This window comes from Capra hircus, chromosome 7 (genome assembly GCF_001704415.2).
Source record: "Capra hircus breed San Clemente chromosome 7, ASM170441v1, whole genome shotgun sequence".
Lineage (NCBI taxonomy): Eukaryota > Metazoa > Chordata > Mammalia > Artiodactyla > Bovidae > Capra > Capra hircus.
In genome coordinates this window covers 104040470-104056173 of record NC_030814.1, presented here as the reverse complement: position 1 = coordinate 104056173, position 15704 = coordinate 104040470, and the positions used below count along the sequence as shown (strand labels likewise).

Sequence of the window (15704 nt, the reverse complement as noted above, 5' to 3'; positions counted from 1 at the left end):
GCTGCTGCACTAATTTGCAAGGTGTGTTGCCATGGGGCGCTTTCTTTTCCTGCTGGAGTTTTTTAAATCTGTGGGTTTATAGTCTTTGTCACATTTGGAGGTTTGAGGCCATTATTTCTTTGGATACCATGGCCTTGGGAGTCCAGTTACATGTATAATGGATCTTTTAGTACTGTCCAGCAGTTGACCAAGGCTTTGTTCCTTTTCCTAATAGGTTTTTTCCTGTGTGATTCATTTTGGATACATTTCTGTTGCCTTGTCATCAGATTCACTGACCTCTTCTTCCACAGTGTCTAATATTAATCCCACTCAGTACCTCGAGACACTACGTTTCTCAGCTCAGGGAGTTCTGTGTGGCTCTGGAGCTCCGATGCTTCCTATTCTTCTTTGCATCAGTTCAAGTTTCCCTTTAAGCTCGCGAGCATTGTAAGTTTAGGATAGTTGCGCTAAGTGAAACCCTTATCTCCTCGGTCCTTCTGGGTGTGTTTGCGTTGCCTGATGCTTTGCACATTTTTCTACAGCTTCCACCTGAAGGCTTTTGGTCTGGGGTACTGAGTGTTGCAGAGTCCATGTGCTGGATTTGGTTGTCTTTTCTTAGAGCCTGACAGTCCTTCTGGCTGCTGACAGGCAGTTTGGTTAGCGGTGGATCAGCTGATCTTGGGGAAGCTTGCTTTTGAAATTCCTTAGTAAGAGGAGTGAGAGAAGCCCTTAAATGAGGGCTCGTTTAGCTCCGCTGCTGACCGGGGTGCAGGGAGGCCTCCTCTGGGCTGGCTGTGGATGGCATCTCCTGCCCCCCAGGCTTGGGGCCCCACCGCAGGGGGAGTCCTGAGGCCTTCCTCTGCAGCAGCTCAGGCCCCGTGCTGGTGCCAGGAGCAGTCCCTCTGCATCATCTCTCCTTCGTGGGCCTCTGCCCGCACTCCTGGTTCCGTCAGACTTCCCAGCCCACGGTCCAGAGGCTTCTCTAGGCAGTGAGCCCAGCAGCCTCAAGAGGCTCCCTTGGCCCTTTCACTTCTTGCAGGTGGGTCTGGCCTGTGCTGCCCGTGTTCACTTTGAGAGCACGCTTGTGTGTTCTGTCCAGCACCCTAGTTGTCACCAGTGGATGGCTTGTCTGGCCCTGACATGGGTGCCTGCCTGGGAAGAGGCTGAGAAGATTCAGCAGGACTGCTCTCTGTCGTTTGCTCTTCCATCCATCCAGTGAATATCTCCTGGGCTTGGGTGTCCCATCATGGCCTCCCTGGGGTGGAAAGGCCTGCCCCTCGGAGTGGAGGGCGTGCATCACTGACCTAAACACAGAAATCTCCAGATAAAAGATTGGAGGTGACTGCAGCTGTGTCTTCCTGGGGTCAGCTTCCAAGTCCTCCTCTGAGAAAAGGAGGCTGCGAGTGTGTGTACCATCCCTGCAGAGAACCTTGGAGGTGACAGGTGGAGTTGGCTCCTGGCCCTGTGTGGGTTTGGGCACGTCCTTTGACCTTTTCTGATCCTTGAGGTGTGTAGAGTTTAGCGATAACAAGCCTAAAATGCAGCTCTCAGCCTGGGACCCGCAGGCCATGCTCCTGGAGCCATGTGCCCTGGTCCCAGGGTGCCCCCACTCAGGATGGTTCTGGGGGTCCAAGCCTTCACTGGCCGTGGAGGCTTAAGTCGAGGGAGGTGCAGGCGGGCTGTTTCTCAGGCCTTTGGCTTTCAGGGTCCTGGCTGTAGGAATTTGGAAGTTGTTGGCGTGGGGCCTTGAGGCTGCTCTGCCCAGGGTTTTCCAGAGCCTTCAGGAGCGGCCAGTGTCAGACCTGCAGCCGCTCCTGCCCCCACTGGCCCACTGGCCAGCTGCTGGGGTCAGGCCCCCGCCTGTGATGGTGGATTGTGTGTCCTGAGCATACCCAGTGGGCACCCAGCACCCTCCCATGTGAGAGTCCCCATTGACAACCACCGCAGCTTGCTGGTTGGCGCAGGAAGAAACCCAGGTGGTCCTGCCCTGCCTGGTGTAACAGCGGAGGGAGGAAATGGGGCCACATTCCCGGGGCTGGGAGCCCCCTCTGACAGTGTGACCGACCCATATGGCAGAGGGGCCCGTGGCACTTGGGGTTCCCCTTAGCCTACCTGGCCCACTTGGAACGTGACTCAGAGGGAAGGGAGAAAGCTGGTAAGTTATCACGCAGCCAGCTTCCTTTCAGTAGGTTCTTGGAGGTAATAGGGCTGGATGCACTTTGAGTCATTCAGATGAAGTGTATTTGCTTCACAGTAAATATCTGTAAACTTTGGTTTGACAAAATAAAAGCCTGGAACTTCCCTGGTGTTCCATTGGCTAAGACAGTGCTTCCAGTGCGAGCGGCCTGGGTTCAACCCCTGGTCAGGGAACTAGACGTGTCACACGCCACAGTGAAGATTGAAGGTCCTGAGTGCTGCAGTGGAGAGCTGGTGCAGCCGGATAAATCAACATTCAGAAAGGAGAGGAGAAAGCTTACTGTGGTCCAGAACAGACCCCATCTTCACAGCAAAACAGTACGTGCCAAAGGCCACTTTGGTCGATGCTGAAGACACACAAGTAATTTTAGTACATTTTAGAACTCTTCAGGAAATTTTCTTTTCTTGTAACAATTTTAATTTTGTTCTGCTTCATTAAAATGTCATTGGGCCCCCAAGCCCGAGAGTCTGTGACAGGTGGGATGGTCACGTGCCAGTGAGAAGGGCACTCCAAAAGCAGAGGCTCCTGCAACCCTTGGAGAGGCGGCCCGGCCGGTGCCAGCGCTGCCTCCTGGAAACCTGGCTAGGGGGGCACAGTGGTGAGCAGGCAGCTCGCTGACAGGCACCCCGGGTGGAACGGCCCACACCGGAGGGGAAGGCTATCGCCCCCAAGCCCGAGGGTGAGGGCCACGGCCAGCGGCGCTAACCCAGATGCTGAGGCTGGGCCCTCTGGTGCCAGCAGGTGTGTTTTGACTGCTGTTGAGCAGCAAGGGCTGAGTGCCATTAGAATGCACCTCAGGAGGGGAAATGCCCTGGTGGACCAATGGTTTCAACTCCATGCTTCCACTGCTGAGGGCCCAGCCACAGCCCCTGGTTGGAGAACTGAGATCCCACAAGCCTCTGGCTGCAGCCGATCAGGCAATCAACGAACAGACAGACAAGCACATACCTCAGGGGAATTCCCTGGTGGTCGAGTCGTTGTGAAGTGAAAACGTCACGCTTTCACTGCCGGAAGTGTGGGTTCCATCTTTGGTCAGGGAGCTAGGATCCCATAAGCCATGGGGCACGGCCGAAAATAAGAATGCGCCTCGGTCACTGACCAAGTGGCGCTGACTCCTCCTCTCGTTCTGAGATCCTCTGCACGGGGCTCCTGTCCTCTGCCTGCCACGGGGCTGGTGTGATTTAGGTTTCTGCGTGGGGTCCCTTTTGCTAGTGGCTGTAGGCAGGTGATTTGAGTGTGGCGGTCACTCGTGTGTGTGTTTGTGTATGCATGATGGGATGAGTGAATTGCTCTGTTGTTGACAGGACTGACCTGGCCTGGTCCTCGAGCCTGGTTCTGCGATGAAAGTCAGGCGACCCGGGGACGCACACTGGAGACCAGCTGCCATGGCATCGTGGTCCTTTTAGCTTGAGCTTTTACCCTTGGCCAGCTTCCCTACAGTATAACTCGCAGTGCCCTGGGTGAGTGAATGACGAGTGAGCCGTGGGCTGGGTTCTGGCTGGAGGGGTCTGGGCTGAGGGCGTGAGAGACCAGGTTCTGCGAGCCCTTCGCTTCTGCGGCACCCCGTGTCTCTGCTGCAAATCTGCACCTGCTGCTCCCCAGCCAGAGCGGCCTGCCCCTTGGCTTTCGGGGCCAGGTGACGGCGGTAGACTCCGTAAGGGTGGGGGGCAGCTCTGCCCTGGTGCTGTCGGCTGCCCTCTCACGTCCTGTCCTGCCGTCTCCCTTCCGTTCACTTTACATCACTGTCGACTGACACTGGTTAAGAGACAAGGGGCTCCCCACGCCTATTCAGTAATTCTCTGTATGTTCAGGTTACGTTCCTCAAAGCCCACAGGAGGCTGTGGAGTGCCCTAGGGGCCATTTACAACCCATAGAACTCACACCCATTTTAGGTGTAGAGTCAGAGTGTTAACACTCCACCTGAGACGCTCCCGCCAGCCCGTCTGCAGCCACGCCCCACTTGCAGGCACTCACAGTTGTGCTCTGTTTGGCCTTTTCTGGAAATTTACATAGGTGGGGTCATCCACTGTATCGTGTTCTATATTGGGCTTCTCTCATTTAGCTGGTGGCTTTAAGGTTCGTCCGTGTCCTGTCCATTGGGGAGTCATTTGTTTTGATTTCTAGGTAGTATTTTGTTTCTCTGCCAACTGATGGACATTTGGGTTATTGGCTATTTGCTGAATGTTGTTTAGTCACCAAGTCCCGTCTGACTCTTTGCCACCTCGTGGACTGTAGCCCGTCAGGCTTTTCTGTCCATGGGGATTCCCAGGCAAGAATGCTGGAGTGGGTCGCCATTTCCTCCTCCAGGGGGTCTTCCCGGCCCAGGGGTCGAACCTGTGTCTCCTGCACTGCAGGTGGACTCTTCCCTGCTGAGCCGCCAGGGAAGTAGAGTGTTTCTGCTGTGCACGCTCACGTGTGTTTTTGTGCACTCCTGTGTTTTCATTTCTCTTGGGTATATCCCTCGGAATTGGAATTGGTGGGTCACGTGATAACTGTGTTAACCCTTTTAAGAAGCCGCCCCGGGACTCCACTGGTGGCTCAGTGGTTAAGAGTCTGCCTTACTGTGCAGGGGATGTGGGTTCAGTCCCTGGTCAGGGGACTGGGATTCCACATGCTGTGGAACAGCTGCGCCCGTGTGTCGCAGATACTGAGCCCGTGTGCCACAGCTAGTCTGTGCCCTGCAGCAGAGGCCCTGTGTGCCGCAGCTAGGGCCAGGCACAGCCGAGGTAATGGGTGCTGGAATAGCTGCTGGACTTCTCCACAGGACCCTCACTTCTCCCACCAGTGAGGGGTGAGGGTTCGGGCTGTCATCTTTCCTCTTTTGGCTATCCCAGTAGGCACCTGCGCAGTCTGCACCGCACTGACGAGACGCAGCTGCTCCCGCGCTTACTGGCCACCTGCAGATCTTCTTCTGGGCCTCTGTCTTTAACCTAGTTCCCAGCAAAGGCTGCTTAAATGTTGCAGCTCCAAGGGCCCAGCTAGACAGGACCCCCCTGGGGCCGCCCCTCTCTCTAATCCTGTGGACTGCATTCCAGGCAGCAGTCTGACCATGGTTTAGGGGGCAGGTCATCTGGTCTCGAGCTTGCTGTGAAGGGAGCCTGGCCCCTGTCTCAGCAACGCAGTAGCCCTTTGCACCTGCAGGGGCTGGAGAACATGCTGTATCTGCCCACCTGGCAGTGAGGCGTGATGTGTGTGAGGTGGGGGCTTCCCCAGGGGCCCAGTGGTTACGACTCCATCTTCCAGCGCACAGAGCGTGGGCTCGATCCTCACTGTAGGGGGCACGGGTCAGGGGCTAAGGTCCAAAAAATGAAATAAATCCTTACATTCTTTCTCAGATTAAAAAAAAAATTTTTTAATGTTTCAGTCTTTCTCAAATTAAAAAAAGTGTGGCTGACTTCTGGGGTGTCTGATTCCGGGGAGGTGAGTGCCGGAGCTGAGTGTGACCACTCAGGTCTGCTCCAGGTGTGTGAGTGAAGTCCTTGGAGACTCTTGGCCAAAGGGGAGGCCCCTGTAAGCCGAGCAGGGTGAGCGTGTGGCCCCCATGGTCCAGGCTGGCTGAGCGCGGTCCCCCTCACCTGTGGACAGCTGCTCAGTGGTCTGACAGGTCATAGGCACTGAGAGGCCAGCCCGCCCGCTGCTTGGCTCTCCCCCGTGTGTGCAGCTGCTCTGCCCACCCAGGGCCCACGGCGGGCCTGACATTCTGGGTGCAGAGCAGACAGGCAGTCACTGCAGACTGGACCTGGGGTCCAGGTGGGGGGCCTCCCTTACGCCTGGGGGTGCTGGGGCGGAGGCCTGAGAGGTGGGCTCTGTTGGAGACGGGCAAGCCCAAGATCTAGACTGCCACGTGGAGGAAAGCTGAGGAGAGCCACAGACCCAGAGGCTGATTTGGGCCCTGTGGGTTTGAGGATGGAGGGGAGGGGGTCGTCGTGACGAACCAGCACCACCCTGTGGGGTGAGGTATGCTACCCAGAAAGTGCCAAGGGCCCGGGGTAAATGAGAAAGAGAAGTGTGACCCTCCATCTGGATCCGTGTTCTTTCTAAAATTCCACCAGAAGGCTGATCTCCGAATAGCTGAAGCTTAAATTAGTAGAGTTTTCTGGTGTATTTTTTTCCTGTGACATTTGGGAATTCCGCCGCCCCAAGCACAGGGACAAGCTGCCCTGAAGCTCTGACGTGGGAGCTGGGCCGGCGTTGGGCTGTGTCCTGTCAGGGCCTTCGGGCGGAGGGCATCGCCCCATCAGCCTGCCTCCTGGCGGGCCCTGCTCGCCCCGTGCAGTTCGGCTCCGCGTGGAGCGCCTCTCAGGCGGCACGGCCTGGGCTGGTGCTGGTTTGCGGGAGGGTGGGGAAGCGCTGCACGTTGCCTCTCGTGTTCCTTCAACCCTGGCCGCTGGGCCATCTGAGGAGCTCTTACCGATGCGTCAGAACCCTGCTCTGGTGGCTTTTCCCGTCATTTTCAACACGCGTAGTCTGTTCCTCTCACCCCTCCTGAAAACAGTGTCTTTATCCTGCTCCTTGTATGGCTGGGAAGTGAGTGTTTGGATTTCCAGGTATCTTTTTTCTTTTCCTCATACTTTAAACTTTTTATTTAGCTGATGAATAAGTCGTGGTAATTTCAGGTGAACAGTGAAGGGACTCAGCCATGCATAAACGTGTCCGTCATTGACGTGTTCCCATTTTGCTCTTTTGCAGGATTCTGTTTCACTGAGACCTTCGATTCGATTTCAGGGAAGTCAAGGGGTAAGTCTTTTTTTGGTCTTAATCATACTTATTTAGAATTGTGGCTTGCTGGGCACAGCAGCCCGTTGGGAGCAGTGTTGTGGCCCCATCCCACTCTGTGCGCTCTGCCGAGCCACGGTCAGCCTCTGGTCGTCTCCAGGCTGGGGCCACATCAGCAGGCCCTCTGTGGGCTGAAGGCAGCTCTTCTGTCCAGCAGTTCCTGAGTTTCCCACTTCCTGTCGTTGCCAAACTCATGTTCTGACTTGATCTTTGTGCTGATTGGAAAGTATGCCCCCCGAGCCCAAGTGAACCTGGAAATGTGCCCGCCCCCAAGGGCAGGGCACTGCTCGCTGTCGGTGGACCTAGGACCACAGGTATTTAGCTTTTTAGTACCGGGAGGTATAGAAACTCAATACTCCAGTTTTTTCGTGAAAGATGCTTGATCATAAATGACCATCTTACAGAAAAATTGAGGAATGGGAGAAAGGGCGCGTTGTCCAGAATCCTTGCCACCCAGGTCCTAGGACCCGCATATCATCCACCCACTAAAGATGATTTGGAACACTTTAGTTTTTTTCCTAGTCTTTATTGCAAGTCTTTTTTTTTCCTTTAAATCTGAAGAGTTGCCACACACGTCTAAGTGTGTGAAGCCTGCTGGCTTCTTCCAGAAGCAGGGAGACCTGTAGGTTTCGCCCCAGGCAGGGTGCTCCAGAGAGATGGAGCCCTGAGGAGATACATGTCTGCAAGTGCAGAGACAGCGATACCAAGAGATCTATTGCAAGACGTTGACTCACAGGTTTGTGGGGCTGATGAGTCTGAATTCCATGGGGCAAGCAGAAAGCTGGCCCCGAGGTTCATGGGCGAGCTTCTTCCTGATCAGGGAAGCGTCAGTTTCCCTAAGGCCTTCCACTGATTGTATGAGGCCTGCCCAGACCTGGTCATGCAGTCACTAGAGGCTGTGGCCTCGCCAGGGGAACACCATCACACCAAGACCAGTCAGGGTCAGTGAGATGCCCTTAAAGGCCCCAGGGTGCACGCCCTGCCCTGTGCCTTCTCTGGGGCTTCCACACCTTCTTTGGCCCTGGCCACCTGCTTCTACTTTATCCCCTGAGATGTTTCCCCAAGGGGCAGGGCCCGCGGGGCTTGCTGCCAGACTGGCCTAATGGCGCCCTCTTGTGGCCTGTGGTCACTGTGCCTCAGCAGCTGCGGGAAGCTGAGGAAGCCAGGGCACAGATTGCTGTTCTTTTACCCGTGAGCAAGGCTTTCTAGTCAGCAAGACACCACTGGGATGCTCACAGAAGCACTGGGAGGGTCTCCTGGGCTTTACACTGTGTCGCCGAAATCCCTGTGCCAAACTTGAGAGCCACATCCATTCAGGAAAGGGTCCCTGCCTCTGAACTGAGGATTATGCTTTGCCCACATTTTTTTCCTCTGGGCATTCTCATGTGTCGTGGACTTCTAGAAGGTTCTGAGGGTGTGGAGGCCGTGTGCTGCAGCCAGCAGCAAGCCAGGCCATGAGTCTCCACCAAGAGGCTCTTCCCTGGGTGGGACCTTTGTGAGGACTGGAAGAGGCCTGTTCTTTCCAGTTCACTGTGAAGGACCAGGCACTCGGTCTGCCCCTGGTGACCTCTGGGCCTTGTCCTTCTAGGTTTTGATAGACCGTGACCGTTCCTCCCGGCCAGGTGTGAGAGGCCTGGCCTGGGGCAGGTGCGCATCGGATGCCGTCGCGGTCACTCGGAGCAGCAGGGGAGGAGGCAAGGCCCTTGCTCCCTGCTCCCTGTTCTCCTGGTCGTGCCCTCCAGCCTCGAGGTTGGAAGCAGCAGGAGGTGGGCGGGCCGGGTTGGCCCAGCTCGGTCCGCGCCCCTGGTGCCTGTGCTGACTCCGTGTTCTGGACCCTGGGTAGGCTGGCAGGGCCTGCTTCCCAGAGGCCCGTGACGCTGGTGGACTGAAGGCTGAGGCCTTCTTTGCTCCTTCCCTCAGGGACCTCGGCCAGGTCTCCCTCTGGTTGTTGGCCTCCCCGCCCAGGAGAAGGGCTGCGCACCTAAGGGCTGGACGCAGGTTAACATGGCCTTAGGAGGGGCTTCCTGGTGGCCCAGTGGCTGAGACTTAGAGCTCCCAATGCAGGGGGCCTGGGTTCCATCCCTGGTTGGGGAACTAAATCCCACACGCCTCAACTAAGAGTTTGCATGTCACAAGTGAAGACCCTGCCTGCCGCAGCAGAGATCCCAGGTGCCACAGCTGGGCCTGTGAGGCCCTGCGCAGCCAGCAAAGTAAACCATGGCCCAAGGAGGAGCAGAGCCCCTCTGCGGTCCAGAACACGCTCGCTCGGGTCCTGGCGCTCGTCCCCCGCGGTGTGAATGCAGCCCAGCTGGCATAGGGCCTCGTGTCCCCCAGCTCCCGGGGTGGGAGTCAGGGCCGGCCTGGCTTCTGCCCCACCCGTGCTGGGAGTGCTGCGAGGCCTGGCCGTGGTGGTGTGTGGCCAGGCCCTGGTGCTGGCCGCTTCCTGGGGGTGACCGCGTGGCAGCCTGTGGCACGCCCAGCATCAGCGTGCTGCGGAGCAAAGCACTCACCTTTGTTTCGTGGGCCATGTCCGTGCGTGTGTGTGTGTGTTCTCTGCTCTCTCTCAGACGCTGGGGAGGCTGCCCTGGGCCCCTCTGCCATCAGGGGTCACTTGAGCTCTCGCTCCCTGACAGCTGGTGAAGCAACAGCCTCTCGAGGGGAAGAGCAAACCCCCTCGTGGGCCAGGCCCCCCCAGGACTCCTCAGCTGATGAGGACAGAGATGGAGGGGTCGGGGTCCAGGGCCGTGCGAGGCCTCCCTGTGCGCTGCCGCGGGGCCCAAAGGTGGTTTCCGGAACGAGCGTTGATGGCCCTGGGCAGGCACTGTGACCAGCGCCCGTCTGCAGTCCCAGCGCCGGCTCTGCGGGAGTCCGTAGGGCCGGCCCGCGCTTGAGCCCAGGGCTGCCCGTTGCTGCAAGGCGGGAATGACCTGGAAGCCTGGGAGGTGGTGGGCAGGGGCCGAGTGTGCTCCCCCTCCCTGTCCACAGCGCGGGGGCAGCTCTCAGGAAGGAAGGAGGTGCTCAGAAAGCACCTGGGTTTGGGGCTGAGGACGTGGGCCGTCCAGTGGGCAGAAGAGGCTGCTTTGCTCTCGGAAGGCCTCCTCAGCCATCCAGGGTGTGTGCTCACTTGGTGTCCGACGCCGTGGGACCCCCTGGGCTGTAGCCCGGCAGCTTTTCTATCAGTGGGATTTCGTGGGCGAGAATCCTGGAGTAGGTTGCCATTTCCTCCTCCAGAGGATCTTCCTGACCATGCAGCCGTGCAGTAGTAACTCTTGATCCAAAATATATTTTATGCTGAGGGTTCCCTGAAAATAAAGATAATGAAACGCGTGTCGCCTGAAGACCCTCTGGCCAGAGTTGGCGAGGCGGTGCTTGGCTCCTGTGTGCCCCGTTCGGTCTTGCTCTCTCCTGAAGAGGATTCCAGGTGCGCCCCCACTGTTTCTTCCTGCTCACAGTCTGCTCGGGGCTCCATTCGTCTCTCTGAAGCCCCCACTTGCACTGCAGACACATTAGGCCCCGTGTACGTGGGGTTAGGGCTGCCAGCCTGACTTGGGACGAATTTCAAAGGGGCTTGACCTGGCCGTGGTGGAGCCAGCGCCCTCCTGAGCCTCAGGCCTGGACGTCAGCCGCTCGGTCCTCCGGGCGGGACACGGCTGTTTGGAGGGCCAGGGCTGCCCGTGCACCTTTGCACTCAGGCACGCCCAGGAGTCTGCGGCACCTCCCTCGGCCTCCTCATACCAGAAGTCGGGGCTGGCATCAGATGCACGCAACCTGCCCTGCCCAGGCCCGCTGCGGCCCCGTGGGGGCCCCTGGGGGAGCCAAGGCTCAGTCCAGAAGACTGTGGAGCAGAGGCCGAATTTCAGAACGCGGGGCACGCTCTCTGCCATCACAGAGAAAGCCAGGTGTCCTGGGCCTTCGTGCCCAGTGGGCTGGTTTCCCTCACTGGTTCCCAGGGACTGGTAGCCATTAACCAGCATCATAACAGCCCGTTAACCAGAGGATTCCGTGCGCTCTGGTGCCAGAGCTGGGGAGGGGCTGGGGCTTCAGGACTGCTGTGGCAGGCTCCACGCAGGCCTTCCCCTCCCTGTCTGTGGCTGCACAGACCCTCCTCTGGGCGCTGGGCTATGCTCCCCCGACCCGAGGATTTTGAAAGGGCCGATACCCGTGTGGAAAAGTCCTCACTGGGCTGAAGAATCACAGGGAGTGGTCCCCCACGCCCCCGCCCAGAGAGGAGCATGTGGTGTCGGGACCTAGACTGTACCCCTCTCCTTTGCTCTCCCCGACGGGGGCTGTGGCAGGCAGGCAGGCAGCCGCTGCCCTCTGAGCAGGTGGAGATGGGAAAGCGTTGCCGGGGGAGGCTGGGTCTTCGCCAGAGCCAGCACGTGGTGAGGGGGAGGCTCGGGGTCGGGCGTGGGGAGGAGCCGTGTATCAGGGCTCAGGCTCCATCAGGGGCACTTTTGCTTTTGCTGACGCCATGGGGCACACTCTTCCCGCCGTGTTCTGGGTAGCTGCGTCAGTGTGTACCTGCCTGTGGTGCCCATGGGGGGCCTCTCCCGTGGTGACCCTCAGGAGCATCTGGGCACTGGATGTCCAGTTACTTCCGTAATGGAGAGCAGAAGTCCCGTCTGCCCGGAGTGTGTACGGACGGTGCAGGGTGGCTGCCAGTGCTGGACAGTGCGATGCTGCCCGCGGACTCCAGTGTGTGTGTGTGTGTGTGTGTGTGTGTGTGTGCGCGCGTGCACGCACGCATAGGTGTTTTCCTGCCCAAGGTGAGTCATAGCAGGCAGTCCAGGTTGATAGTATAAACACGCTTGCCAAGCGTCAGCTGCTTCGTCCCCTTTGTGACCCTTACAGCAACGTGTGTGTGTGGAGATCAGGGTCTGTGTGGCTGGCCAGGGCTGACGTGGTGCCCTGCTGGTCTCCCTGCCACTGGCTGCGCGTCCTGACCCGGCCCTCTGCCACCTGCTGTGTGCACGGGGGGATGCTGGAGGACCGGGAGAGCACGCTGGGCAGCACCAGCTGCGGGGCGGGGAGCTGGGGGACGGCGTGATCATCAGCCCAAGGTCGTCTGCAGTCCCTGGACAGCCGCCGCACACTGCCCCTCTCCCCCAGGCCGGGCTCTTCCTGCCCCGAGCGGCTGGGCCTGGGGGCCGCTCTCTGATGCCTCGGCTCTCCCTGCGTGAGGAGGGAGTCTCTCCTTGCAGCAGAGACTGGCTGTGCGTGGAGGGGCTTCCACGGCATCTGGAGCCAATCCTGGGCTGCGTGCCCTCCCAGCTTCCCTCGAGGGTCTCCACACCCGCCGAGGGTTGGGGCGGGGGAGCTGCTGCTCTTGCTGTGGCCGGAGCTTCGTGTCCTTGATCACACAGACTCGACTCAGGCTGAGCTGGCTGTGTTCGCATGTAGCAGCCGGGCACGGGGCAGGAGGCGTTCAGCCCAGGGTCGCGTGGTACCCAGCGCCAATGGGGCGTGCTGTGTCCTCACGTCACCTCAGAGGAGGCGGCCTCGGCTCGGCCTGTGGAGGTGGCACGACAGCCCAGGGACAGCTTTCTGCCCCCTTAGCCCTGGTGCTGCCCCTTCTCGACCGTTCGTGACTCCTCCCGGCGTGTCTCCCTAACTGTGACAAGCCCCGGTGCTCCCGCCCAGGGCGGACCTTAAGGCTGGTCTCCTCTGGCGACAGGGCTCTGGAGGCCGTGCCCGGCCTGCCCAGGGGCTGGCAGCTGGAGCGTGAGGTTTTCCTGTCTGTGTTTCTCAGCAGCTGCTGGCCGTTGCCCATGTGGGCAGGGGGCCAGAGGGTCGGCCTGGAATAAAGTGACCTCTGGGTTTGCTGCCCCGCGCTGAGCCCTGCACCTCAGCCAGGGCTGGTGCCACTGACGGCGAGGCCGTCTGTCTTTCCTCTCCGGCAGCTGTGGCTTTGCCTAGTTAGGCTGCAGCGGTGCCGTCTGCCTTCAGGGTTAGGTGAACCATGTGTGCGCAGCCCGTGTCGTGGTCGGTGGGGGCAAGTGCTGCCCACCTGTGAGCCCCTCGAGGCCCGTGCCTGTATGCCTGCCTTCTTCCCAGACGCCCAGGTGGAGGGTGGCTCTGGCCTGGAGGAGGTGGAGAGGGAGAAGGGGGTGTGTGTGCCAGGGTGTCTCGGCCGACCGTGCCAGCCCGCTCCTGACCCAGCCGCCTTGGCCTAGCTCAGCTTTCCGGGTTGTCTCGAGCCCGGTCTGCCCAGGCTGGAGTGGGCCCCTGCCTCCGGCTGTGTGCTGAGGGGTCGTGCTCCTTAGCCCACAGTGCCATTGCTGCAGATACGGGAGACCGCACCCCCGCCCGGGACCCACCAGCAGCCCGGCTGTGGGGACAGGCTGGTCTGTCACTGACGGAGACCAAGGGGGTGCGTTCACATATCGCCAGGGATGGGCCAGGATCGCGTGCTGGCCCAGCCGGTGGGCCCCCCAGTGACACCCGCTCTCCGTGCAGCACATCTCCATCCCCCAGCCCGACTGCCCCGCGGAGGCGCGGACGTTCTCCTTCTACCTCTCCAACATCGGCCGCGACAGCCCCCAGGGCAGCTTCGACTGCATCCAGCAGTACGTCTCCAGGTGAGCCTTGCCCGGCCGCCCCAGCTCTCACGGCGGCCAGGCCCGCCTCCCGTGGCCCCCGCCGTGGCGCCCCCCGCGCCAGCCCGCCCTGCGGATGTTCCCCCCACCTCCAGCCCCAGCTCTCACGGCGGCCAGGCCCGCCTCCCGTGGCCCCCGCCGTGGCGCCCCCCCGCGCCAGCCCGCGTGCGGATGTTCCCCCCACCTCCAGCCCCAGCTCTGCTTCTCAGGTGAGCTGTCCTGGCTCTTACAGTGCGTCTAGGGTGCAGGTATGGGTCCTGGCGTGCCCCCTCCTTCCCAGGAACCTAGGCTCCCTTGCTTCTTCCAGGTCAAGATGCGCCTTGCAGTAGCCCTGTTGCCCAAGTCAGCACCAGACCCGTTTCCTAGCCAGGAGGGGCGGGCGGGCGGGGGCGGCCCCGAGGCTGCCTCTCCGGTCACCCCAGCGGCTCGCCTCACCTTCTGGCCGCTTGTCTTGCAGCCATGGGGATGTCCACCTGGACTGCCTGGGCAGCATCCAGGACAAGATCACAGTGTGCGCCACTGACGACTCCTACCAGAAGGCGCGGCAGAGCCTGGCGCAGGCTGAGGAGGAGACGCGCAGTCGAGGTGCCATCGTCATCAAGCCCGGAGGCCGTTACCTGGGTAAGGCTTGGGGGGCGGGGCTTCACCCATGGGGGTCTTGTGCCTGCCGGGCAGGTGTCAGGAGAGCTGGCGAGTCTCAGGGCCCATCAGGAGCAGGAACAGGAGTGGTGGGCTGACAGAGGCCAGGGGAGCCGGGTCCTTCTTGAGTGGTGTCTGCTGCATTCTGAATCCAGGATGGACTAGAGGGCCTGAGAGTTCCAGGAATTCTGAATCCCAGGGCCCCTTGCCCAGGCTCTAGCCTCAGGTACGTCTGCCTCTCTCCGTGCATGAAGCCAGAGCTTCAGCCTGTACTTCAGTGGCCACCCCTGCCCTCACTTTCCCAGGTGTCTCTTTCCCATGGCTGACCTGGCCAGGGCACAGTGCAGATGGTAAGATGCACTCTGCTGCGGGCAGCCTGCTGCTGTGTCAGGGCCAGCGAGGGACCATGGGGTGGAGACCTGGAAGGAAGCGCGTTGATCCCTGTTTCCAGGACCTTCCACCCCCTCAGCATCTGCTTGGAAACAGTTTCAGAGAAGTTGAGACACTGACCACATTAAAAGTGCGGAGAGAAGTACTGTTTATTTAGAAAGCTCCACAGTGCTGCCTCAGTCTTCCCACCTCTGGATGTAGACGGAGTTTCCAGTGAATTCATTGTCAGGCAGAAAAGGCCCGAGGCATGAAGCAGAGGAGAACTTGATGGCTTTTGGAGTTTTTTTTTCTTCTTTAAGAAGAGCACGCAGTCTCTCTTGCCTAGCGGTGGGGCCGGCTCTGGATGAAGCCCTAGGTGGTGCTGGTCCTCCTGGCAGCACGGGGCCCTGGTGGGCATGGCAATGTGTGCCCGGGGAGCCTGGGCTCCGGGCTGCCAGCTGCCCAGGAGGCAGCCAGGATCCCCAAGGGCTGCAGCTACCTGCTCTGCCTTACGATGCAAACACAGACATCTGTACACATTTTAATAAGTTTTGGGTGGGTTTTTAGCCAGAATTCATCTTACTGTTCCACTTAGGATACAGTGAAGGCTCTTACTGCTCTCTGGCCTCAGAGGCCACAGACATGCGGTCCTGGCTGTGTCAGGCCTCTCCCCGCCCCATGCCATCAGGGTCTCTGGGGACGAAGTCTGGCCCTGCAGGTTCTAAAAGCACTCCTCCTTGTGTTCATTTGACAAGTCAGAGTTGAGGGATATGTGCAAAAGACAGTTGTCGTGGAGAGCTTTGTGGCCCAAGGGTTTAAGACCTGCACTGACTTTGCTCAGAGGTCCTCCTTCCTGCGGTGGCAGGGGCGTTGTCCAAGGTGGAGTGAGCAACTTTGGACGGAAGCCCCCTCCGCCAAGAGGACCCCTCACACGTCTCTGTGTGCACCAGGAGGGTGGGAGAGAGGCCTGCGGCCGCTGGGGCTCCGAGCACAGGCAGGTCTGCCCAAGTGGCCTGACACTTTTATTTCTCCTTGGTCATGAAAGAGCACGGCGGGGCCCAGGGGGCCAGCAGAGAGCTGGGAACTGCAGGCTCTGGGCTGCTGCTCCTGCCGTCCCGGGACTCCCTTCTGACCATCAGCCCCCTTCC

At 59.6% G+C, this 15704-nt stretch overlaps 1 protein-coding gene across 1 annotated transcript in view; it reads left to right on the top strand.

Annotated features, from left to right (window-relative positions):
• ELL (elongation factor for RNA polymerase II) overlaps positions 1-15704 on the top strand; it is a 77302-nt gene that overhangs the window by 41757 nt on the left and 19841 nt on the right. Inside the window, exons 2-4 of the mRNA XM_018051443.1 lie at positions 6866-6913; positions 13409-13530; positions 14006-14169. Coding sequence (XP_017906932.1) covers positions 6866-6913; positions 13409-13530; positions 14006-14169 — 334 coding nt within the window. The remainder of the gene's footprint in view (positions 1-6865; positions 6914-13408; positions 13531-14005; positions 14170-15704) is intronic.